This window comes from Leguminivora glycinivorella, chromosome 20 (assembly GCF_023078275.1).
Source record: "Leguminivora glycinivorella isolate SPB_JAAS2020 chromosome 20, LegGlyc_1.1, whole genome shotgun sequence".
NCBI classification, from domain to species: Eukaryota; Metazoa; Arthropoda; class Insecta; order Lepidoptera; family Tortricidae; genus Leguminivora; species Leguminivora glycinivorella.
Window position 1 is genome coordinate 13,355,181 of NC_062990.1, and position 26,033 is coordinate 13,381,213.

The following is a 26,033-nucleotide window of genomic DNA, read 5'->3' on the forward strand; positions in this document are numbered from 1 at the left end:
AGTGTAGATTTTAGGAAATAAAATAACCTTGCAAATGTTTAATGTATTTCCTAAAAAAGATAAATGTTCTTATCAGAATATTCAAAAAATTGTTAATATTGCAAATAATTTAATTTTACTACGGGGTTATTATTTTTTAATATTTTTTTTCTGACAACGTCTATGACCAAGAATTTCCTAGATTTTTTCATTCCACGTCCATCTTTCATGAAGAGCCAATGCCAAGTGATTGGTTCGCCAATGTGTAAACAGCGGCTCTTATCTTGGCCAAGGGGTTTCACAAAGGGCTGGTGGAACCGTTGGCCATGTGTGTACAGGGGCCATGACAGTTTGTTTTCGGAGAAAATTCAGCCTGTTTCTCTTTTCATAAACAGTTCCTTTTTCGAAAATTTCAAGAGAATGGTGGGCGCAATGCCTGTTAATTTGATACCAAAATTTTGCAACGGTACCATGGATAGCCGGAATGGTACCGAGGAAGGCGAGTCTCAAGTCAGAATCGGTAGTCGTGTAAAGTGTAATGACGACTTCGCTACAGTAAAATATATTGGAGAAGTGCAAGGATACAAAGGAATTTGGTACGGAGTGGAATGGGATGATCCTGCGAGAGGAAAACATGACGGTTCTGTGGATGATATTCAGTATTTTAAGACCTCGAAGCCTGGTGCTGGGTCTTTTATACGCCCTAACAAAATTGCACCAACAATTACCTGTGCTGATGCCATCAAGAAGTATTATGGAGATCGAGAGGTACGCAGCAAATGGAATATAAGTTTTTTTCTTATTTAGCCTTATATGTAAAAATTGTTTTTATTGAGACAATCTTGTGGACAAATTAGGTCATACACCCACACAAGTGACTTAGCTTAGTCATAAACTCAAGGTAAACAAAGCACTACAATAATATTGTCGAAATAGGTCAAAACTGGTAGAGAGGACATATATAGTTGATCAGGATGCCAAAAAGTTTGACCGAAGTCTTAAATCAATGTTAACCGACTTAGCTTGCTACAGCATTGATGAATTTGTTGAACTGTGCACTAATCGTTAGGTACCTACTCACTTTATCTCATGTAACAAATTCAATAATTGTATTATTTTTAATATATCTTAATAATTGACATTAATGTTAACTTAGACTATGCTGTACCACTATTTATTTGTCTAAATATGTAGGTAACCTTGAATTTATAATAATGAATTGAAAACTTTTTTGACGTGTAAAACATTGACTTTTATCAATAAATGTCTTGTATCTTGTAGGTTCTTACTTATATGTATGTAACTTAAGATAGTAAAGTGACAGTGTAGTTCACAGTTGCTGCAGATGACCTTAAAAACAAGTTTGTTTACACCTGATTAAAACTCTGTCTGTGATCAAGTATAAATCTCCAATATTTTGCCTATTTGACTTAAGATTTGTCTAAGTTGATGTTTGTTCCAATGTGCTACCTATGAAAACAGATATTTTTAACAACTAGCTTTTGCCCGCGGCTTCGCTCGCGTTAGAAAGAGACAAAAATAGCCTATGTCACTCTCCATCCCTTCAACTGCCTCTACTTATAAAATCTAGTCAATTTGTTGCTCCATTTTGCCGTGAAAGACGGACAAACAAACAGTCACACACACTTTCCCGTTTATAATATTAGTATGGATACAAGTGTGAAAAAAAGAAAATTGAAAGTTAGTTGTGTTAAACAAAAACAGGACCAACAGTAGTATTGTAAATCAAGTCCTGTTGTGTCTGCAGTGCCAATGACCACAAAGTGTTATGGAGGATGTTATCCAAACCAAAAGTTTTGTATTCAGTATTCATTCAGTATCAATTTAATCAGGAAAACCAAAAGGTTGTTGGGTCAATGAAATCAAAAACATAGCGGGGACAGACTGGATGGAAAAGGCACAAAAAAGAAGTGATTAGAAGCAGCTGGAGGAGGCCTACACCCGAACAGGGGATGTCTTAACTTTGTATATGTAAAGTCGCCGTCAATAGAACTTGTGAACAATGTAAACAAACCTTGTAGTCAAAATGTCTTTAATTTAATTCTAACTCATCAGATACTGGCTGAATCCATGTGTTATTTAATCAATTCATATCACATTATGTTCCTCAACCTTTAAAGCAATAAAATTGTGCTAGAATATTGATATTTTATAGAATGGTTTGTTTACATTGTTGACAGTTTCTATTGACGGCGATTTTATTAACTATTTATAGATTGTATTTGTAGATTGTTTAAGTGTTGTTGTGTTAGTGTAGCTATAAATCTGGTGGTGGCAGAATAACAGCGTCCGTTGCTGGCAGTCCTCGTGGCCGCTGCGCCTCGAGGCCCTCTGGCACAGACATTAGCTGAGCCACCTACCTTTTCAATTAGTTTGTAAGCATGCCTGTGTACTTTTATAATGTACCTGTGTTCAAACTTTTGAATAAACGTCTTTATTATTATTATTATTATAAGTCATGGAAAAAGGCTATATTATGTTATCCATTTAATCATCTTATTCAATCTTTTATTTTTTAAATTATTATCGGGATTACTCATGGCTACAGTACAGACTAGCTGCAGATGTGGCCTATGATAAACCCTCCTGACTAGTCAACAATTTGGCAACAACATTTTTCTGTAAATGTTCAAAAGGTTCATGTCATTGAAATTACAAACAATAAACAATTTTTTTCAGGATGAGACTGTGGCGGCTCACCGTCGCACAGTGATCAATGAGTGGAAGAGGGAGATGGGTGCTCCGTTCATCGAAATGGTGGGCTTTGAGAAGATCCATCAGAAGCAGTAAGATTTACCACTTGAATTATTTATTTTAGTCAGTGATTTAAAAGTAGGTTGATAAAGAGTTCTGCAGTTGTAGCACACTAGTTTGATAAACTTTATCGCCTTGGTGCATCCCTATTGCACATACAAATGGTGTGAAAAGGACAGCCTGATGTGATAGCGTTTATCGCACTACCATGCTTGCCTGCCTGGTTTATTTGTGTCTCCATTTGATGTAGATTATCATTCTCATTATCATATTACTCGCTAAAAGCTTGCTATAAAATAAAATTAAAAATCCTATTTATTCTAACTGCATTATAACAATTTTTTTACATTAAATTTGATTTAATTAGCTGACTAATTGATTTAATTAAAAGCTTGCTATAGCCAATAACTATTCCTAAAATCTGAGACTGGATCCAGCTTTGTACTCAGTGGCGGCGACAGTCTAATGCCAGGTCACATATCCCGGGTAGAGTCACATGGTCAAGTTCTAGGCTCAGCCCACACAAGACCCCAACCCCATGGATCAACCCCGCTACTGTCACAAATACATTCTGCTTTCAAAGAACCGGCTTTCTGAAAGCTTTGAAAAGAAAGAAACTCAATACTGCATGAAAGATGGATCAAAAAGCCCTCTCTAAGGACCGTCCCTTGTTATTGCAGAAAATTCGATCGCCTAGTGGAAGTGTGCGTGCGTGACCGCAGCGTATCCCGTGCGGGCGATGTTGCCGCTCTGTGCCCGAATACGCGTTCGCTCGACGTGTCTCGCAATCTGTTCAGCAACTGGCGTGAAGTTATACAACTGAGCGCGCAGTTGCCAGATCTCAGGGAGTTGGATGTCAGGTAAGAGCGCACACGGAGGCGACAGTTGCATGGCGACATTTTTTGTTTCTGTCTTGGACGCATGTAGTAACGACAGAGACAAAAAATGTCGCCGTGCAACTGTCGCCTCCGTGTGCGCCCAGGGTAAGATACTTGAGTATTGTATGCTCGCGACGTTGCCATTCCATATAGTTCAGCGAGCGAAAATTCTCCAGGTCTTAATATGAATCAGTAGAGTATCATTGGGCAACGTTGCCGTTCTGTGCCCAAACACGCGTTCGCTCGACGTGTCTCGCAATCTGTTCAGCAACTGGCGTGAGGTTATACAGCTGAGCACGCAGATCTAAGAGAGTTGGATGTCAGGATAGGATAGGATTGGAGATATACTTGTGTATTGTATTGCGACGTTGCCGCTTCGTACAGCGAGAATCCTCCAGGTCTCAAGAATCATCTGAATATCAAACCTCTGGGTTTAAAATAAAAAACACTCTAGAAATCGACGGTGAAGTTAAAATCGATTACAAAGATATGTATCACTTTTTCACCTTATTGCATTGTAATAAGGTGAAAAAGTTATACATATCTTTGTAATCGACCTGTACTTAGGAGTTCTTGTTACTTCACCGTCGAAATGCCAATCCTTATAAGAGACTCTGGTATCTTTAAAATGCAGCAATTAATATGGTACTTTCATTCAAAGGAACTCATTCCTCTCATTGTTATATGACGTGACATGGTTTAATCCAACATTACAATGAATTAGTTAAACCATTTCTCTTACAGTAAAAACCGCATGGCCATCGACTTACCCGAAGAAACCCTCGATCAGCTCTCCATCCACCTGTCCAACCTGGAGAAACTCAACCTGTCCGTCTGTGACTACGACTGGTCTGACATCCTCGCTCTATCGCACCTCACTCCGAAGATCCATGAGATCATAGCCGCTTACAACCGGGTCAAAACCATATCACCACCAACGGTGACACTCCGGACACTAACAATTCTAAAACTGGATGGGAACCCGATAGATTCGTGGTATGAAGTGATGAATCTTGGTTGGTTGAAGAATTTAAAGGTGCTGAGTCTGAATGACTGTCAGATTGAGGAGATCAGGTTCAATGATAATCCGGGAAACGCGAAGGTGGATGTGTTTGAGAATTTGGAGGTGCTGTTTTTAAACAGGAATAAGATTAATGATGTAAGTGTCAAGTTTTCTTCTTGAACAGCTGGGTCTAAACAGGGCGAGGCAATGTGGTCGCACGGCAAATGTTCAATGTGACGTGCCTCGACCGAAGCAGGTGGGTCGCTCGGTCGCATTGCCTCACTCTGCGTGGACGCACCTATTATTATTTTTTTTATTTTTTTGAACTACCAGACATTCGCCAATTTCGCCATCACTTAAATCAGTTTTGCAGGAATTTTCTCTGATAAAGTTTTTAATAAACGAAAAAACTACATAGATGGCTTTCTTTTTTTTTCTGTTTGAAATGAGACAGTCTCAGGAATCTCAGGATAAACTATAATTTTCTCGTGTATTCTCGAGACATTGTATATCTGAAACTTTAACCAACTCTGCCAACCATGCTTGCACCTACTATTATACGAATCCTTTAGAAGATTAAGGTATAGAGAGAGAGAGAGAGAGAGAGAGAGAGAGAGATGGTGCTGCCATCTGTCCAACTGTGAAGAATTCAAAAGATTTTGATTACTAAAACTAAAATTACTTAGACTATCTATATTCCTTTCCGTAACAAATGTTTCTTTTATTACTTCCAGTGGCGGTCAGTAAGCGAGCTAGACAAACTGAATCACCTCCGTAAACTATACTTCTTGAAGAACCCAATACAGGCTATCGAAGACTATGACACCGGATCTCAACTGATTATGGCGAAAATTGGCATACTACAGGTATTGGCATTATTATTTTCTTGGTTTGCAAGGGCAAATTTGTTATTCAACCTCACGTGCCAATATTGATACCTGAGCAAGCAAACGGTTCCAATATTGGAATTCCAGAATGTGCTTAAACAAATTTTGGCACTGAGTGATTGTAGATATAATGCAACTTTGTCATTCGTTTTTGAAGTATCAAGAGAGTCTTGATTTTCTGTGACTTACCAGTTGGTGTGGTGAAAATTCGAAAACGGATAGCTTAATTGCATTTATCCACAAGAGTACAAAGTAATTTCATACAAATTTTAACTTGATGTCCAAAGCTGGCTGCAGGAATTCACGTATATAAATGATGATTTTGAATCATAAATGTTAGATAAATTGATGGATTTGATGAATTTTGACGTTTTACAGTTAATATTTTCATAGTGTTGGTGTGGTGAAAAATTTTGTGTTTCTCTCGGTGCCAAATTTTGTTTAACCTACGTGCCTTGAAACCCTCGCAGCGCTCAAGATTCCACATTATGAAATATTGGAATCTTTCGCTTACTCGAGTATCAATTTTGGCACGTGTGGTTAAACAACAACTTTGGCCCGGACCCTTGTAAAACAAATAACTATTGAAATAATGTATGGATTTATTTGTCAATAGTGAGTTTACAAAATGATCTTAAAATTATGTACAATATGTAACTTCTGCAGATGTAACATTGTGCCTGCAGACTAGCGTACAAATTTCATTTGTTTTTGCTAACCTAATCCTACGCATATTTTCGTTTTTTTTTTCAATTACATTCTATTTTCGTATTTTCAGGAATTGAACGGGTCTCAAATAACCCGCGAGCTCCGCCGCGGCGCAGAATACGACTACATGAAACGGTATGGAGCAGAATGGAAACGCGCGCAAACGGATCTGACACTTCGGACAGCCTTCGATATCGACCACTGCCGGTTCCAGGAGCTTGTTATGAGTAAGTATAAATATAAATAAATGGTAATTTTCATCAAATACAAGGATTTAGTACAATAAACCACCATTTGTAATATATACCGAGGCGCACATCTGGTTATCAGTAAAAATCGAAATTAATGAATCGATGAAATCGGGCGGAAATCCACGATAGTCAAAATCAAGAATATATATATATATATATATATATATATATATATATATATATATATATATATATATTTAATTGCATGTAAAAATACGCAAGCAAGTATAGCTGGTTACACATTAGAAAAGTACAGTCTGGTACGACCGTCTGTTACAGCTTTAAAAGTAGCCTTAGCTTTTAGCTTATTTACAGAAACTTCCTTTTGTTTCCAGAATACGGCATTCCAGACGACAGCCTTCTCGTACAGCAACCAAAAACCTCCACGCTCACCTCACAACTCCTAGAAATCACACTCGAAGACGAAAACGGAAAACGCCTCAAAAAGAAATTCCCTAACACTATGGCCGTTCAGAAACTGGTCACACTCGCGCAAAGACTTTTCGCGAAGGGCAACACTGGCAGACCAAAACTCTATCTACTCGATGACCAGATGAAAGGGGCCGAAATATGCCTTGACAACTGCATGAAAGATTTGGCTTATTATTCTGTGAAAAATGGAGACAATATTATGGTTAAATTCAGATAAATTCTGTATTTTTAATCCTGGCAACCCTTGATTGGCGCATTTATTTATTTAGCGGCTTTGTAAATAACATTATGTCCAAATTGTACCTGTATTTATTGCTAATGTTTTCACAAATAAATATCCTTATTGTATTTTTATTGTTGTGTTTAAATTTTGAAGGATTTAGGGTATAGTAAGGTTTCGATTTGATCTTTTTTACTGTTTGGTGTATTCAATTGGGAGCAGGAAGGCGGCGATGGCGATTGCGTTAGCACTTGAATACCTCACTATCCCTTTACGCTCGGAGTTCAACAAGGACTGGTTTTATTGATTTGCTTCGTTAAGGATTCAATGAACGAACGCCCTCACCGTAAATATGTCATTTTGCTCCCATGTGATGACACAAACTACTATTAGTTCGAATGCGGCGGGTGGTTACTCGTCCTACTATAATGCATAATTATTATTCTAATAATGTAATAATATGTTAGTCATGAAATTCAGCCAACTAGATTTTTTAAACAAAAGTTACATTGACCTAGGCGTGTGCGCCGATTAAAAAATGATCGGCGGCGGCGTTTGTCAAAAAATCGGCGGCGGCGGCGTATTTTCGGCGTGAATTCGGCGTGACCTTGATTTCATGTTTCTTATATAAAATTCATTTATTTGTTTTTATTCTTGAAAATTTGATCAATACAGGTGTACTACGTACACTTATATATAAAATATTAGTTAAATAACACATTTAAGTAAACACGGGATAGGAAAAAACATTTTCGAGTATACCCAAATAGTTACCCTTTGCTGGCACAAAACCTTTTTTGATCAATGTTGGGTTCCATCAAAGAATGCCTTCTCTAAGTGATCATGAATCTACAAACGTCTCTTTCTTTATGATGAGCTTAGTGATGAAATTAAAGAAGAACTTTGTGCCAAACGCGATTGTCGGCATAGCTGTATCAAACTCATTTGGAAATGCCTTTTGCTTATTTGGCCACCCTTTGACTTGCCCGCCGGTGCTCAAAGATGTGCCATGTAAACTAATAAACTAGAAATCGTTTTGTTGGTTACTTATTTTCAATTCGTAATCTTTTTGGTACAGTACAGAAGGAGTAGTATAAAACGGACTTGAATTGATGAATGCCAACCTTCCGAGCAGGCCAAGGTGCAAGACGTGGGTTTCGTCATAAAACCAAACTAAAATGGAGTTGGGAGTGGGGCCCATGTTGCTAGACAAAGCGATGGCAGGTGGACTAATATTTTAACAGAATGGTGTCGGCTTACAAATGTAAGAAGCGCTTGACATCCGTTGGCTCGCTGGGTGGACGACATCCGGAAAATTGCGGGTCATAACTGGATAAGAGTAGGAAAGCTGAATTTACATCGGTGACCTCTCAAAAAGCATACAACTTCAGCAAAATTCCAATGATACCGTCGTTATCTGTGTCGAGGAAAAAAAGAGCTTTACACGCTTAACTATGCTGGAAACGAACGTCCGGCATATAGGTCTCGGCATTTTGAGTTGGACACAGACAGTTTATTAGAAAACGCGGTTCTGTTTTTTGCGTCTTGGAACCACTGAATAATTTTCCATGTGCTATACGATACGTGCAGGACATGTTTGCACCTGATCGGTGGGCTAAAGTAGCAACTGAATGGTTACCACAGCTTCGCCGGGGAAAGGCAGACCAAAAATAGAGATATCACTCGGACGGCGGTAGCAGGCATCAAACCGTGAAGAGTGGACGAAGGAAGAGGAGGCATTTACCCAGCAGTGGGACACATTAGGCTACTTAAAAAAACACGATTCTATCAAATGAAGTTTGACACTTGCCAGTGATTGGAACCACAGAGAATGGAATGAAAAGCTTCATTTCCTGCAGAACCAGATCAGCAACGAAATTACCTCTAGGATCATGCAAATTGAAGCAAACCTGGGTTACCTGGGGGCGTAAGGCGCAAAAAACTATCGCCTCCTATTCAATCTGCTGATTTACAGTCTTACACACAGCGGCTATAAGCAATTTGCCGACGCGGTGGGCACGTGGGTATTTTGGAACGGACAATATTTCGAGGAGCCATGAAATCTTGAATGGATTCAAAGGTGATCTAGATGAAAAGATAGCAGAAGATCCAACAGGGAAAGTTCTTGGCTCTCTAGATGTGGTATTCTCGTAGTGCTGTAAACAATTGGTATCAAGTCGTATGCCAGATCAAAGTCGTCACGATCATAGATCTTCCCCCATATCCGGTTTTTCGCATCTTTCTTAGTGCTTAATACAGAATATTTTAATAAAAGTAAATTATGTGTATTGGAAATTGCATAAAAAGTCCAAAAATGTAATCAAATACTAAGTTTGTGCAATTTATTAACCACGAAGGTCACGCCGATTTCACGCCGATTAATAATCGGCGGCGGCGGCGTGGCCAAAATTACCGGCGGCGGCGGCGCGCCGGCGCGGCGCACACGTCTACATTGACCACGTTTTGAGTGAAAGGCAAGAAAGGACAATATTTCGCACGACTCTTTGACGTTCTGGCCAAATTGACAATTACGAGTAGATCGTCCAGGAGATTGATATTTTGATTTCAAACTCAAATTGCTCAAAATATGTTTAATATATTTTTATTGCCTTGAAAGTCTTGAAACGTACCTACATTATTCTTCATTGATGATAAACTGATTGTAGTGACGTTGTTTCTTTATATTATTAATTATTATACAAATAATGGAAACAGCTGTAACCTCGGACTTGCCCTTCGATTACGACCATTACTACAATTTTATTTACACGTTAATAAACTCATTCAGTTTATCCCGGACTTTACCAGTGAGCGAACCAGACCCGCAACGAAAACAAACCCATTTTGATACTGGCCACATTCACCTCGATCGCCATTGGTAACGGTTCTGTCAACAAAACTTTTGTTTACAAATTACAAATGGCCACTGGCGAGAAATTCAAAGTAACGCTGCCATAAGATGTGAGAGTATTAATTTAGTTTAATATTAGTTTTCAGTGATGGGTAATTGTTGGGCGTGTGTTTGCCGCCGCCGGAGCGTGCGTAGACGTATAGTGTTAATATTAATAGGTTTAGACAACGCGGGAAAGACTAAAACTGTGAACAATTTGGCAGGCGAGAACGATGAAAAGGTTCTGCCGACCGTAGGTTTTAAAGCTGTTAATTTGATTCATAAGGATACGCCTGTGACTATTTATGATTTGGGAGGAGGGCCGCATTTCAGGCAAATATGGTCGCAGTATTACAGCGAGGTGCATGGGGTTATATTTGTTATCGACTCGAGTGATTTTTCTCGGTTGGATGAGTGTCGCGCTGTGTTGGAAGAAGTGTTATCGCATGATAAAATATCGGGTGAGTTGGTGGAACTAATTATTAATTAAATTCGCATATTGGCGATAAGGTACGCTGTTGCGGTGTAAAGTTATGGCGTGGATAATTTGATGGATTGTGAGCCGTTAATAATTTAAATGCATCGATGAGGTAGGACACGACAATGACATCATGATGGACTATTTTAATAAAAAAATAATATTACTATCTCTAAATTCTCTATACCAACTTTGATAATATAATTGATATACTACTTTTGATATCACCATGAAATACAAGTATACATAACTTATTTATCCGTAAGTACGCGTAGTCTTAGATCGCGTGGTGTTTTTTTCCGCACTTAGTGCGTAGAACTAGTTTAGTTTTTGTCAGCTTGAAACTTCAAAGGGCCATAATGTACTGAAAAACATTGTATGATACATTTGCGCAAAGCGAATTCATTTTTATTTAAGACACTCCCTTTGGTTGTGTTTTAGTTCATCACCACTCATTTCGAATTTCCTCCTTTCTGCATGAGTACTGTAATGTACCTACTATTAAAGTTTTAACAAGTGTTTAAGCAGGTATATACATGCATACTATGAATATATGTATAATAACTAAATTTGCTTCAAATTTAGCATTATTAATGAGAAATGCCTTATAGCATTAAGTCCGCCTTGTGTACAATTGTATTTTCTTTGTGCAATAAAGATTAAATAAATAAATAAATAAATTAATTGCCATGTGCGGGTTGCTAAATTTTCCAAACACATCTGATATTAGTATAATAAAATTAGAGCATTCAATTTAGGTAACATAATAATATGCTAAATATATTGTTGAGAAGATTGATTCTATGGCAGTTGACTCTACTAACTTTGGATTGGACAACTCTTAACATAAGTTTGATAACCAAATTTACTTGAACCTTACTTTGCCACCAGGTTCTTTTTATATTAAGTACCTACTTCTGTAAATACATTTTTAATGGAATAATATTGTTTGAGTAGTAGAAAAGCCTAAAAGTGCCATACCTATCTACAACTTGACAAATTCATTGCTTTTCTTTGATTGGTGTTAGGTTAAATTACCAGCATCTGATAACTGGCTAGCTGGCTACCATAGACTAAACCACAGCCACATTATGCTAAAAATAAAAATACCATCAAAGTTTATTTTTAATTCTAGGTGGCCAGTTACTGAGATTCTCTTCAAAATAATTAAGTACCTCTATAGGGCTTATATCATAAGTATATTATGTATAATCATTAAGTTCTTATTTCTTTGCTTTCTCTCTCTCAGATTCATTATTTTTCTCACATTAATTGCTTAAGGTTAAGCCACACAACTGCTCCAAAAACGGCAAGTGTACAGAATTGCAGTTATGTACCGTAAGCTACAACATGTAGGGCATATAATAAAATTCCCACGCGTTACTGGGATTTCGCGCGTACAGCGTGTATTTTTTTTCATTTAACTCACGCTAGGTAATTAGCTCACGCGGCTAGCGTGCTATGTAGTCATGCCTCGTCCGAGTCATGCGCGCGTTTTGCTCGGCCGAGCAACTTGCCTCAGTCGAGGCACGTCTACATTAGACGTTTGCCGAGTGAGCACATTGCCTGGCGGCGTGCCTCGCTCTGAGCTATTAAATAAAATAAAAACACGCTGTACGCGCGAAATCCCAGTAACACGTGGTAATTTTATTATATGCCCTATAAGTCGTCGCTTACGGTATATCACTGCAATTCTGTACTGTTCCGTTTTTTAACCCCCGACTGTTATAAGCGTGTCTGTCTTCCGTCTATCTGTTATTTCTGTCCGTCTGTCTGTGGATTCTACGTAGCTATTTTAAACAGTGGTGTGGTTAAATCTTAAAACTGTGCGTTTCATAGTTACACTTCCACAGGAAAACCAATACTAGTGCTGGCCAACAAGCAGGACAAATCTGGCGCGCTGGACGATATAGATGTCGTCGAGAAATTGAACATAGAACCGCTTGTTAACAAGTAAGTTCGTTTTACCTATCTATGGAGTATGGACAACGGCACACCTCGGACAATGGTGATCAAATATATGAAAGAGGCCCGTTCCTACGCACACAGTCTAAGCTCGTGTAGGTGAACGGGTACCATGCTTGTGTTAGTGAGATTCAGATCGACTGGTCGCGTCCTTGACAAACCGTAATTGTGAGGTAACCGAGAACGGGGCGGTACTTTCAGCGGGGAGCTTGAGTGGCCTTACTGTACGTTAGGTAACATATCATAGCCTTTATTTCCACGACTTAAAACTTAATCTATAAATAGTTAATATATATACAAGGTTAAGACATGACCCTGTTCGGGTATAGGCCATACGATAGATACTACTCTTTATTATACTGTGAAGAAGTTTAGCCAAAATTGCAATTTATGGCAGAAAATGCCAATAGGAGAGTTCGCAATCGGAGCGAGGCACGTTACGAGGCAATTTCCTCGCGCGGCAAGCGCTATTACGTTATGAAGCGCGCGGCGGGTCCACTCAAAACGAGACACGCTGCGGGGCAATGTCTTCCGGCGGCTAACGTCCAATTTAGACATGCCTCGGCCGAGGCAGGTTGCTAGTTGGCAAAATACACGCACTATTTGGACCCGTCACGGGTTTCATAACTTAGATAGGTAGCGCTAATATTCATATTTAACAATTTTAACACAAACATAAAGAATAAAGTTTCTAAATACACCGTGTTTTTTTTGTTTTCCGTTAAATTCGACACACAGTTAGTTTCATCATCAAGAACCACTTTTTGTTACTGTATGTCACTTTTTGTTAAATTCGAAAAAAAAATTTTTTTTTTTCGTTTCTATACATAATAGTTATTTGTTATACAAGGGGGCAAAGTTGTATTTTAACGCCGAGTGTGGAATTGAAAAACGAGCAAGTGAAAGGATTCTATAGTTGAACCACGAGCGAAGCGAGTGGTTCGAGAATAGAATCCCGAACTTGCGAGTTTTTTTAACACACGAGAAGTAATAGTTATTTGTTATACAAGGGGGCAAAGTTGTATTTTAACGCCGAGTGTGGAATTGAAAAACGAGCAAGTGAAAGGATTCTATAGTTGAACCACGAGCGAAGCGAGTGGTTCGAGAATAGAATCCTGAACTTGCGAGTTTTTTAACACACGAGAAGTAAAATACATTTGCACCCGAGTGTAACACAAAACTTTTCCCCTCACTATAGCGAGGAAACTACAACGCAAAAATGCGTTTATCACTGCTTCCAGTAGTTCCACAGGTGGTAAATCATCTTTTTTACTAGATTCACCTACTTTTATCAATTTCAAAACAGTTAATTTGACTTTATTCAAGGTCAAATTACTTTACCCACTAGTGGATAAAATGCGTTTTTACCCGCTGGTATTAAAGGACAAAACACGTGTTTCCGAGCTAGTGAGGGGAAAAATACATTTGCACCCGAGTGTAACACAAAACTTTTCCCCTCACTATAGCGAGGAAACTACAACGCAAAAAATGCGTTTATCACTGCTTCCAGTAGTTCCACAGGTGGTAAATCATCTTTATTACTAGATTCACCTACTTTTATCAATTTTAAAGCAGTTAATTTGACTTTATTCAAGGTCAAATTACTTTACCCACTAGTGGATAAAATGCGTTTTTACCCGCTGGTATTAAAGGACAAAACACGTGTTTCCGAGCTAGTGAGGGGAAAATGGATTAATTAGTGTGAGAGGACCTTAATCATAACATTAAAAGTCATTGTCAAGTGTTTTCGGTACATGTCAAAACAAATACCATAATAGTAAAAAAAAAGCCAAAACAGCAAAACAAACAACATTAGGAAGTGGTAAGGGATGCCACACACGTGTTCAGTAATTTAAATTATTTTTATTAATAATTCGATAACCGTAAGAGTTAAGAGGCTAATTTCTTAGCCACTTGACAGTCCAGCCCGCGCGACCATATTCCGGTCAACCGTCCGGGTTTTTAAGCGACGCGCGCAGCGCGCTGCGCATTCACAACTTTTTACAAAAACGTCTGTATCTTCTAAACTACACAAGGTATAGTTAAAAAAAAATACTTCGGTATAAATGAACGTACAGTACTTGAAATAAAATTATAGAGAAATTGATTGTATTTGAACAGAGTGTAGAGGTTCTAAAGCCACCCTATGTCAAGAGATGGCAGTCAATGCAACTTGACTACATACTTTGACAAAAATCCTCTATTAATTCTCTTTGGTAATATAATGTGTAGGTCAGACGTTGTAAGCCTATCTAATACCCGCATGCTTGGGCTTGTAAGTCTTCGGTCTATCGGAATAGGGGCAATGTCAATGTCACAACGGAATATAAAGATGATGGAGGTGACATTGAGTTTTTTATGAAACACGACGCTAAATATTTGAAAATGCCTACTTATCATATAGTAGGTCCTGTACCTGTATCCATACTAATATTATAAATGGGAAAGTGTGTGTGTCCGTTTATTTGTCCATCTTTCACGGCAAAACGGAGCGACGAATTGACGTGATTTTTTAAGTGGAGATAGTTGAAGGGATAGAGAGTGACATAGGCTAGGTACTATTTGTCTCTTTTTAACGCGAGCGAAGCCGCGGGCAAAAGCTAGTTCCTTATAAATCTTATAATGTACTATCAGCTGCAAAGGTGCATGGAAAAATTATGAATTAATTTATTGATAAATTCGCCAAGCACTTTTGCAGCAGATAGTACTTACTATTGCAAATCTTATACTATTAAACGAGCAATTCTTGTATATTTATTTATTTATTTATTTATTTATTTATCTATTTATTTATTTATACCGACGATCTCGGAAACCGCTCTAACGATTTCGCTGAAATTTGTTATGTGGGGGTTTTAGTGGGTGAAAAATCGATCTAACATATCCTTAGGTCCCGGAAAACGCGAATTTTCGAGTTTTCACGCGTTTTTCTTCGCGCGCCATCTCGTGTGGAGTAGTTGTACTGTTGAGACAGAAGTCTTTCGGTCGATGTAAGTATTATTTACTTCAAAGACTAGATGGCGACACAGGTCAAGGCTAACACGAATAGAAAAATACACTGAGCTTTTGTGACGTAACGCGCGCCATCTCGTGTGGAGTAGCTGTGTTGTTAAGACTGAGAGTTCTTTCGATTGATCGATGTAGGTACTATTTATTTTCGAACTAGATGGCGACACAGGTCAAGGATACGAAACAGAACCGAGCGAAGCTCGGTCGCCCAGATATTATAAGTAATAAGTATCGTATGATTCGTCTGTGAATTGTTACGTCAAAAAGAAAGCTTTAAAAAATGTAACCAAAGAAAACTTATGTATAGGATACACAAGTAAACCCTTAAATTTTAAATAGCGTTTATGAGATACGACGTGAAAACCGATTCGAAATATCGAAACCAATGCACCCTGCATTGGGGTAATTTCGAAAGTCGAAGTCGAGTCGTTTCTAAAGTAAAAATCACCATTATTTCCTTGATATCAAAATTCCGCTTTCGAAATTACCCGAGCATTTCTGTGCTTCAAAATTACCCCAATGCACCCTAGAAGATCAGGGAACAATAGCGTAGTCACCTATATACTCTGGCACAGCCACATTGTCAGTAGAAAAAGCTGCCAGATTTAAAAAAGTTGACTCGAAGAGTGGACTATTTCCATAGATTTCATAGGCATTTCTACTAACGAGTCGGGTGTGTTTCAGTATAAACAGAATATTGTTTTTTTTTGTCGTCTGTTTTTAATCTGTTTTTTTTACTTACTTTGTTGGCGCGACGACCCAAAGTGAGTCTTGGCCTCCAACACAAGAGCACGCCACTTTACGCGGTCCAGAGCGACCTCTCGCCAGCCCTCGTTGACGCCGAGTTCACGGAGATCTGCCTCCACGGAGATCTCTATCTGCCCAACGATATTTAGGATGGCCAGCAAGACGGCGTCCAGTTGGACAACCCAGATGGCCCTCTTGACTGCCCGATCCTCACCCATTTTTTACTACTTATGTGCTATACCTATTATTTTCATTTTTTAGTTTCACAGTGCCTTGGTTTTATTGTTATGATAGTAACTTATTTGAATAATAAATAAATAAGTATAAATAATAACAAAACACTTTTTTTCAGATACCGATGCCCAACTTTAGTAGAATCTTACACTGCCGAAACGGAAACGAAAAAGAAAAAGCCCAAAATCGACCCAGGGCTAAAGAAGGGCTATCATTGGCTACTGAACTATATCGTCCGGCGTTACGGAGACATCAACCTTCGCGTACAGACAGACATACATGCAGAGTTGGAGAGACGACGGCTGCAGAGTAAAGCTAGTCAAACTTTTACTGCTGACAGCGAAAACACACCAACTGGTACGTTTTGGAGTAAAAAATGGTCATATAGGTGGCAAACGAGTAGACGGATTTCTTAATGATAAGCGATTACTGATAGCCTATGGATATCTGTAATACCAAAGTCACATCTTGGACACTGGCGATCAAATATATGAAAGAGGCGCGTTCCTAGCACACAGTCTAAGTTCGTGTAGGTGAACGCGTACTATGCTTGTATGAGTGAAATATGACAGGTCGACTGTTCGCGTTTTTGACAGGCGGTAACTGTAAGGTAACCGAGAGGGTGGGCGGCGTCAGAGGGGAGCGGGAGTGGCCATACTGTACGATAGTACTCATTATTATACTATACTAAAGGTTTATTCTCTTTCACAGGTTTCGAAAATCCAAACTTCAATATAGAGACGAAAGACTCCGAACCAGGTCTCATAGTGGTCAAACCGATCTCTAAAACGGACAGTGTGGACACAACAGTTACCATAGAAAGTGTCGACAAACCAAAATTGTCGCCACTGTTTGGACGAGCTAGTTCAGAAGCGATGCCTGTCGCAAGGTATGTAATAATATAGACACGTTTTACAGGATGGTAACATGAGTTACCAATGGTAATAATAGTTACTAATGGAAACTAAGCGTATGTAAGCTCATAAAATAGGATTAAGACGACACAACTGTTACCATAGAGAGTGTCGACAAACCGAAATCGTCGCCACTGTTTGGTAGAGCTAGTTTGGCAAAGTATTTATATATAAGTATGCGATTGTTTTCAAATACACCATGAAGACGAATTTATCAATTTGTATTTTTTTGAGAAAAATCTTGTACGTTTCGGTCCAGATTCTGAGCGCATAAGGATAAATTCCCAAAACAATCTCATTATAGTGAGAATTGTAGTATTACTTGAATGAGTTGAATGTCATCCATACTAATATTATAAATGGGAAAGTGTGTGTGTGTGTGTGTGTGTGTGTGTGTGTCTGTTAGTTTGTCTGTCTTTCACGGCAAAACGGAGCGATAAATCGACGTGATTTTTTTAGGTGGAGATAGTTGAAAGGATGGAGAGTGACATAGGCTACTGTGATAGGCTAGTAGACATTCCTACACGTTGATCACGTAGACAACGTAGTAGTGATTGAATACAGATAAAACGCCTGTCCATACGATAAGGGATTGCCTCTCAGCACGTAGGTTAACCATATATAAACCACAACCATAATGTATCTGGAGAGTATTAGGAGATAAGTGGAAGATAGTACACCTTCTGAGCAACTACTATCTACAGCGTTTACTTCAACCACCTCCCAGACACTCTGCCTATTTCATGGCGACCGTGACCGTTTTTGTTTCTTTCTAACGCGAGCGAAGCCGCGGGCAAAAGCTAGTTATAAAGATAAACGAGTTATCAAGTGGTATTTTTATTTACAGAGTGGAATTGGAGCCACGAGCGGAGTTCAGAAAACTGTCTCCTATCGCTCGCAACAGGAGCGGCGTCAACCACATCGACTTTATGAATAGACCACATTCTAGTCCAACGAAGAAAATGAAGGTACATACATACATACAATCACGCCTGTATCCCATGAAGGTGTAGACAGAGCACATGAAACTACTCAAGTTTCAGTGCCACTTTTGGCTAAATAAGGGGTTGACAGAAAACGAAACTGTGACATTGCAGTGACAGGTTGCCAGCCTCTCGCCTACGCCACAATTTAACCCATATCCCACAGTCGCCTTCTACGACACCCACGGGAAAAAAAGGGGGTGGTGAAATTCTTAACCCGTCACCACACGGGTAACAAAGCACATGAAGGTACAGCTTGTCAAAAATAAAGTGGAGATTAAAAAGTGTCAAAATCGTCGTCTCATCCCTTTCTAACCAATATGTGTGACAAAACGAGACGACACGACGATGTTTCCACTTATTAATTTCTACTCTTACCAGGCTGATGGTTAACGGTTAACCCGAAGTTAGAAGGAATTTGACAGTGGACAGCCCACTAACTTAAGAATTAAGCGGGTGGTGCAAGTAGCCCTTTGTTATTGTTTTTTTAAGGGGTTGACAACACCCAATTGCGTAAAATTGATGTTACTTGCGCAGTTTTTTAAGACAAACTATTAGTCTTAGTAAGGCAAGTAAATTATATGTTATTATTCATTATATTTTAAAGAACATAGCCGTACTCGATACACGATTGAATGAAATCGGCTCGATAGAAAAAAATTGCAAAGGTAGGTCTCGAGTTCGTTATTAAACGGTTGTGTGTTCAATTATTCACTTAGTTGTCTTTAGTTAATATTATAATAACAAATATATACATATCTAAAACACTAACGAAACATTTTGCACAAATAATGCACCTTTCTATTTTATTTTAATATTTTTCCGCACTTTTCGTACCCATCCGCCCTCTTTTAGTGACATCGCGCTCTCACTTACTCCCATACGATTAGACAGTGTACGCTAGCGTCAAGGCCATTGGGTGCTGTCAGCGTCTTAACTTATGTTTGTTTTCAGTCAGAGCCGTTGAGTAACAACTCATCTCTACAATCGGAAGACAAAACCTTTCGAGAACCAGAAAGACCTCGCCGAGTCATCAGAGAAGGAGAGATTATGAGAAGAGAGATATTACTTGCTGACAGAGGTATGTCTTACACACGCACACACACGCACGCACGCACGCACGCACGCACGCACGCACGCAGTCACGCACGCACGCACGCACGCACGCACGCACGCACGCACGCAACGCACGCACGCACGCACCCACGCACCCACGCACCACGCACGCACGCACGCACGCACGCACGCACGCACGCACGCACGCACGCACGCACGCACGCACGCACGCACGCACGCACGCACGCACGACAGCACGCACGGCACGCACGCACGCACGCACGCACGCACGCACGCACGCACGCACACACACACACACACACACACACACACACACACACACACGCACACGCACACGCACACACACACACACACACACACACACACACACACACACACACCCAGGGTACGTAGCCGAATGGCACAAACGCTCACGAAACGCTCACGCTCTATCGCTCTTGTGCCAATGCACGACAGATCCAGACTACCTTTCGCGGCGTTTCGTTTTCGTTTCGCGTCGCAGAAATGCCATTCGTCTACGGCACCAGGCACGCACGCACGCACTCACGCACGGCACGCACGCACGCTTAGTGCACTCACAATTAGTGATGTGCCGTTCCTGGGAACATTCCCTGAGTGGGGTAAAATTCGTCTACACACAATATACACTACAGTAGATTCACTACCATACACATATATACACAACAACATATTAGACCACACAATATTTCAGAACGAAACGTTGAGTTGAGAAATTCGTATATGCCTATAGAAGGGCCCTTGATGATGCTTCAAGAAATTCCAACAAAAGTTCCGATAAAATACCCTTCTAAAGCCATTGCAATGACTATTATATTATGAGTTTAAAATAAGCTAGAACCGAAAGCCGAGCGAAGTCAGAAAAGATATCACAATTTTATTTTTCCAACACCCTAACTATTATTGTTTTAGATTGCAACAAAACGGCATCCTCTGATGTGACGCCACTGCGGGATGTGGCCACACTGCCGGCGGGCGGGCGGCCCGCGTCCGCCTCGCAGCTCGTGCGGCGACAACTAGAGGTGTCCGCGCACAGGCGTCGCCTTAGTTTACGCTGTAAGTACAATAGGCTACTAGACTCATATCGTATTGGGTTGTCTTCAATAAATATTTGTCATAAAACAACAATATTTATAGATTTTGGGTATTAAAAGTGTATAATGAACAGAGATCGGATTTTTGTGCGTCATCTCATACTAAAAGTCATTAAAATGACGTAAGTCACTAAGAATGTCGCAAATCCGTCCGATCTCTGATAATGAATGACGTATTTTCGAATAAAAATGTGTGTAATCTTTTATTTATTTTGGCCACCGAAAACGCTGTCAGCGATGTAGTGACGTCGTCGAATTCAAACCTTACTGCTTGTCAGAACAATCACTGACATATTGAACTTTATGCCTTCACACTTAAAAAGTCAGAAAATGTTGTTTTAGAATAGAATGACCCGATGCACAGATAATCTATAGATTAACATTGACTGTGTTGTTTTCGCCTGATTACGTAAAAGTATATTTTAAAAACATTTTTTTGCTGTTTTTTAGTTATAATAAAATATGGTAATATTTTATTTCGGTTATCTGTTTGTTTGTCCGTCTTCGGAGTGACGAATTGACGTGATTTTGTAAGTGGAGATAGTTGAAAGGATGGAGGGTGACATAGACTACTTTTTATCTCTTTCTAACGCGAGCGAAGCCGCGGGCAAAAGATAGTTGTTCATAAACTCCATGATCGCGTGCGTTGAACGCCGCGTTAATCACAAACAGCCACTCGCACACTAGTTACACAACAAAACGGCATCCTCTGATGTGATGCCACTGCGGGATGTGGCCACACTGCCGGCGGGCGGGCGGCCGCCCGCCTCTTACTCTCACGCGATTAATGCAGCTTTCAATTCTGCATTAATCGCGTGCGTTCAATTTGAACAAAATATCCATGAGCCTCTGTTGCGTTGAGTCACTTGGGTCTGTGAGGCATTAACAGTGGCAAATGGCATCAAAATCACTTTAAAATGGAAACAATTAAATACAAAAAAATCAGTAATTCTGCTCTATACACGGTGCTCGTGAGCGTTGCGAGAGATTTTAACCACGCATTTCTGAGGCCAAGGGAAAGAACTAATTTTTAAAAATAGATGAGAATTTTTTTTTAAATGTATTTTCACATAAAAAGTAAATTTCATTCACAAAACTGACACTTAAAGTTAGTTTTAACTTTTTTTTTCTAAAAACCTCAGTTTTGAATCACTTTTTGACATCTAACAATTAGGATAGTAACTATTCTTTATACTGGTATCAACGCCTTTTGTACTGAGTAACAATAAGAATATATATGTTTTTCAATTTATAATAACTCTGAAACCATGCAAAATCCAGAAAAGTATGTATGACATTTTAGTTTTAAAATGTGATCAGAAATATGCTGTTGAAATCAATCGCAATGCTCACGAGCACCGTGTATCTACTTTTATCAAAGGAAATTGTACTTAGTTTACGGGTGAAATGGTATATTTTTTCCAGATGTACGTAATAAAACGAGTCCAGAACGCGTGTCCATGTTGGTGTACGAACCGAAACAGAGACACCTTGACAAGGGAGACTTTCAACACGCCACCAACTGACGCAGGTATCCATATTTACTAACATTATAAATGGGAAAATGTGTTCGTCCCTCTTTCACGGTAAAACGGAGCGACGAATTTACGTGATGTTTAAGTGGAGATAGTTGAAGGGATGGCACTTCCCTAAAATGGGCTCGCCCTTGTGCACGCTATGCAGCGTCGACTCAGGACACTTGCATGAGCTTCAATTGTTTGATATGCACGCCGCACGCCCCGTCCCGCTGCACGCCCAATATGAGCGTGCACTCAGGCCGCACCCTTATGTTTTTGAGCCAAAATGAGAGGAGTGATGTGCAAGTTGCGGAAACTTTCCAAAAAAATCTTAAATTTCTTGAAAAATTCACGAAACTTTCACGAAAAATAAAGGGAATATAAATTTATGAAATCAAAAGTTTCCATACATATAATTGTCCATACTTTGTATGGAAAGTTTCGGAAGTTTTCCTATGTGAAAATTTTAGAATTTTGGAAACTTTCCGCTGGCACAGCAGTAGAGAGGAGTAAGGTTTTTAATACAAAAAATCTAAAAGAAATTGTATTGTAATTGTTAACCCCCGACGCAAAAACGATGGGGTGTTATAAGTTTGACGTGTCTGTCTGCCTGTCTGTGTGTGTGTCTGTCCTTGGCATCGTAGCTTTCGAACGGACGAACCAAATTAGATTTTTTTGTTTGAAAGCTGAATTAGTCGGGAGTATTCTTAGCCATGTTTAATGATAATTGACTCATTATATCAGGGTGTTTTCAAAATTAAAATTTTGTTTTACAGGTAGTACAAAGTTCAGCAGCAACGGGACCAGTGATTGACGATTATTTTAATGTTTAAAGGTTGTATGTATATCTTTTGTCTTTAAGCAGACGTTCCTTGTTTAGTTTAAATAAATTTAAACGATTATTATAAAGGAAAAACACATATTTTGATTTATTTCAGTTAGGATTTAACTTTTAGAATTTCATTTTTGTGCCATGATTTTGGCAGAAAGTAAATCGCATTTGAGTTATAATGGTTGATTTATTGATTTACGTCAAAATTGTTCATTTAAGTATCTAAAAGATAATTCTTCTACATCTACTAAGCGACTTATGTGCCCCGACTTGTAAGGAGCATAGCTTGAAAAGATTGGGTACTTTTTCCGGAACATTTTGAAGTTTCGCTATTTGATGAACAGTGAAATTTATAAATGGAAGCCAAAGGTTTGTAAAAACAGGGTTATAGCTTTTGGGATTAGATTATATATTATTAGATTGTAAATGAGTAGGTATCTTGAGAGTTGTGAGGAATTGAAAGGGCGAAGTTCTTTAAGTCATAAACTTAGCTATATGTTTCATTTCTTAGTACTTCAATATAAAAAAATATCGGGGATCCGTTTATACGACATGGAATTTAGAAAAAATTAAATAAAATGGACCTACTGCTTTTTACCTTTGTATACAAAATTATTGCTACAATTTTTGGGAATAGGTAGAGAAATTTTAACCTATGTCATGTAAGTAAAACATCAATATATACTTTTTTTAATGTTTACTAATAACACATATAATATTTTCTAAACTGGCGCGCCATTATTTTTTGTCAACTATTATATGATTCACTTGATTAAAATGTATACAGAGGTAGCGGGAAAAACTTTTCCTTCGTATTTTTCCGGAAAAATTTCGTATTTGTCATGCTAATTCAAACAGTTTCAGTACGTCTTGTACATACTGAGACTCACTGAAATAGTATGACACGTTCGTACGTGTCCGTAAAAATACGATGCAAAATCTTTTCGCACATCTGTAAATGTTTTAATATGTAGTAGATAGGTATCACAAAATATGAGTAGCTATCATATTTTTATACTAGTCTTTTCTAGTTAAATACTAGTGCCATATTGTGATTTAAAACTTACTATAGCTTGTAAAGTAGTTTTATATTGTAGATTTCTCGTTGATTGTAATAATTATATCAGTAGTTAATTTGATTTTCACTACAAATATAGTGTAATCTGCATTAAGTACTTGGGTATTTTTTCACTTACGAAATAGTTTTTTCAGTACAGATGGTGTTTTTTTTACGCACTAGTGCGAGAAGTGGTTCATTATATGGCAGGTCGAAACTTCGGAGGTCCATCTGTACTGAAAAACGTCGTTCGATACACGTGCGAAAAGGGAATTCGTAACTCGTGTCGATTTAAAACACTCCCTTCGGTCGTGTTTTAATTTATCGCCACTCGTTTCGAACTTCCTCTTTTTCGCACTTGTATCGAAATGTACTATTTCTGTACAGATGGTGTTTTTTATACGCACTAGTGTGAGAAGTGGTTCATTATATGCCAGGTCAAAACTTCGGAGGCTCATCTGTACTGAAAAACGTCGTACGATACACGTGCGAAAAGGAAATTCGTAACTCGTGTCGATTTAAAACACTCCCTTCGGTCGTGTTTTAATTTAGCGCCACTCGTTTCAAACTTCCTTTTTTACGCACTTGTATCGTAATGTACTATTTTATCAGTACCTACACATGGTGCTATTTTATCGCACTAGTACAAAAAGTAGTTCATTATGTGCTTATTTCGATAGAGCCATACAGTGGAAACTGGATAAGTGGAACCTGGGTAAGTGGAAAACCTCTTTAAGTGGGCCCAAGTTCTCGGTCCCAGTCCCTTAGGAGCGAATTACCTCTATAAGTGGAATTTTGGGACCTCTATAAGCGGAATCCATTTTTTCGTAAATTTCTTATTTTTACCTCTGCAACTGGAAGCAGTCGTCTCCGAAACCTCTATGAGTGGAAAAGCTTGGCGGTTTAAATTTTGTATTTTTAATAAACCGCTACAAGGAGGGTAGTTTATTTCGTTAACATTATGGTTTGTGTTTTAACTATATATTTTGTATGAGATTATTACACATCGTTCAGTTTGGTTTTAGCTGCGGTGCGGTGCCGCTGCCTTGCTGTTAGATAAGCGATGCCTAAGCACACAATCAAGTGTTTATCTCTTTGGGATAAATTAAAAAAAATCGGATTTTTTTCATTAAAGTACAATCGGTATAGTTTGAAGTCAGGATCACATTCCTATTTTTTGTTAATTTATATCTACATGCATATTAAATAAAATATACATATTTATTTGACCATATACGTGACCTCTATAAGCGACATTACTAGCATCGACAACCTCTATTAGCGAGAGCCTCTGTAAGTGAGAAAACATTTTATTTGAACCTGGTTAAGTGGAAAACTGGATAAATGGAAAACCTGGATAAGCGGAACTAAACAGCCGGTCCCTTGCGATTCCACTTATACAGTTTCCACTATACCTAATGAAAAACGTCGTAAGATACAACTGCGAAAAGGAAATTCGTACCTCGTGTCGATTTAAAACACCGACACTCGTTCGGAACTTCTTTTCCGCACTCGTATAGTAATGTAACTATTTTAAACTACTTACGATACACATGTAAACATTATAAGTGCCAGGGTATATCTCGTAGCATGGTAAGACGGAGAACCATGGAGTCGATATTAACATTAAATTTAATCTATACTCATACTCATTCTCCTGTGTATAATTTGTCACAAAATGCTTTTATGGGTTTTCAACCAACATAGAACCCGCTTCACACCAGAAAATATGGAAAAAGTCGCCATTGTATACAGCGCGTAAACCTAATAAGGGCGATAAATGAAACCAGGCATATAATTCAATAAAAATAAATTGTTATCATTAATTAAGAAGTGTTTTTGAGTTACTCTTAATTTTCACCCCATAATGAATTTTTGAAAAAAATCCCAGCAGCAATGTACTGTAAACGTGGTTGCGATGACAATCAATGACAACTGTCAACGAGCGTTTAACGCGAGTGTTTTTGCATTACGTTGCGGGCCGAATTAATTTGTATGGATAAAAAAAATATTTCAATTTTAAGTAAAAATTATCTAATTCCATTTTTTATGTCCTATACTCACCACCGTTAAGTGGTTCGCCCG

At 38.7% G+C, this 26,033-nt stretch overlaps 2 protein-coding genes across 2 annotated transcripts; both read left to right on the forward strand.

Annotated features, from left to right (window-relative positions):
* The first annotated feature begins 329 nt into the window (after positions 1–329).
* LOC125237056 (tubulin-specific chaperone E) lies at positions 330–7,267 on the forward strand. Its single transcript, XM_048143997.1, has 7 exons — positions 330–747; positions 2,680–2,786; positions 3,435–3,614; positions 4,377–4,791; positions 5,370–5,501; positions 6,301–6,457; positions 6,817–7,267. Exons 1-7 carry the CDS (start codon positions 400–402, stop codon positions 7,128–7,130), a joined length of 1,653 nt encoding a protein of 550 aa, XP_047999954.1. The 5' UTR covers positions 330–399; the 3' UTR covers positions 7,131–7,267.
* A 2,792-nt stretch (positions 7,268–10,059) lies between these two features.
* LOC125237147 lies at positions 10,060–24,159 on the forward strand. Its single transcript, XM_048144122.1, has 9 exons — positions 10,060–10,484; positions 12,355–12,454; positions 16,575–16,813; positions 17,168–17,345; positions 18,218–18,338; positions 19,308–19,434; positions 20,361–20,504; positions 21,968–22,073; positions 22,836–24,159. Exons 1-8 carry the CDS (start codon positions 10,133–10,135, stop codon positions 22,066–22,068), a joined length of 1,362 nt encoding a protein of 453 aa, XP_048000079.1. The 5' UTR covers positions 10,060–10,132; the 3' UTR covers positions 22,069–22,073; positions 22,836–24,159.
* The last annotated feature ends 1,874 nt before the right edge of the window (positions 24,160–26,033 follow it).

Excerpts from the sequence above, each read along its gene's own strand:
- LOC125237147 (XM_048144122.1), top strand. The coding sequence starts at position 10,133 with ATGGGTAATTGTTGGGCGTGTGTTTGCCGCCGCCGGAGCGTGCGTAGA. Across the intron at positions 10,485-12,354 it reads ATCGCATGATAAAATATCGG|GAAAACCAATACTAGTGCTG; the intron begins GTGAGTTGGTGG and ends ACACTTCCACAG. Across the intron at positions 12,455-16,574 it reads ATAGAACCGCTTGTTAACAA|ATACCGATGCCCAACTTTAG; the intron begins GTAAGTTCGTTT and ends ACTTTTTTTCAG.
- LOC125237056 (XM_048143997.1), top strand. The coding sequence starts at position 400 with ATGGTGGGCGCAATGCCTGTTAATTTGATACCAAAATTTTGCAACGGT. Across the intron at positions 748-2,679 it reads AGTATTATGGAGATCGAGAG|GATGAGACTGTGGCGGCTCA; the intron begins GTACGCAGCAAA and ends AATTTTTTTCAG. Across the intron at positions 5,502-6,300 it reads CGAAAATTGGCATACTACAG|GAATTGAACGGGTCTCAAAT; the intron begins GTATTGGCATTA and ends TCGTATTTTCAG.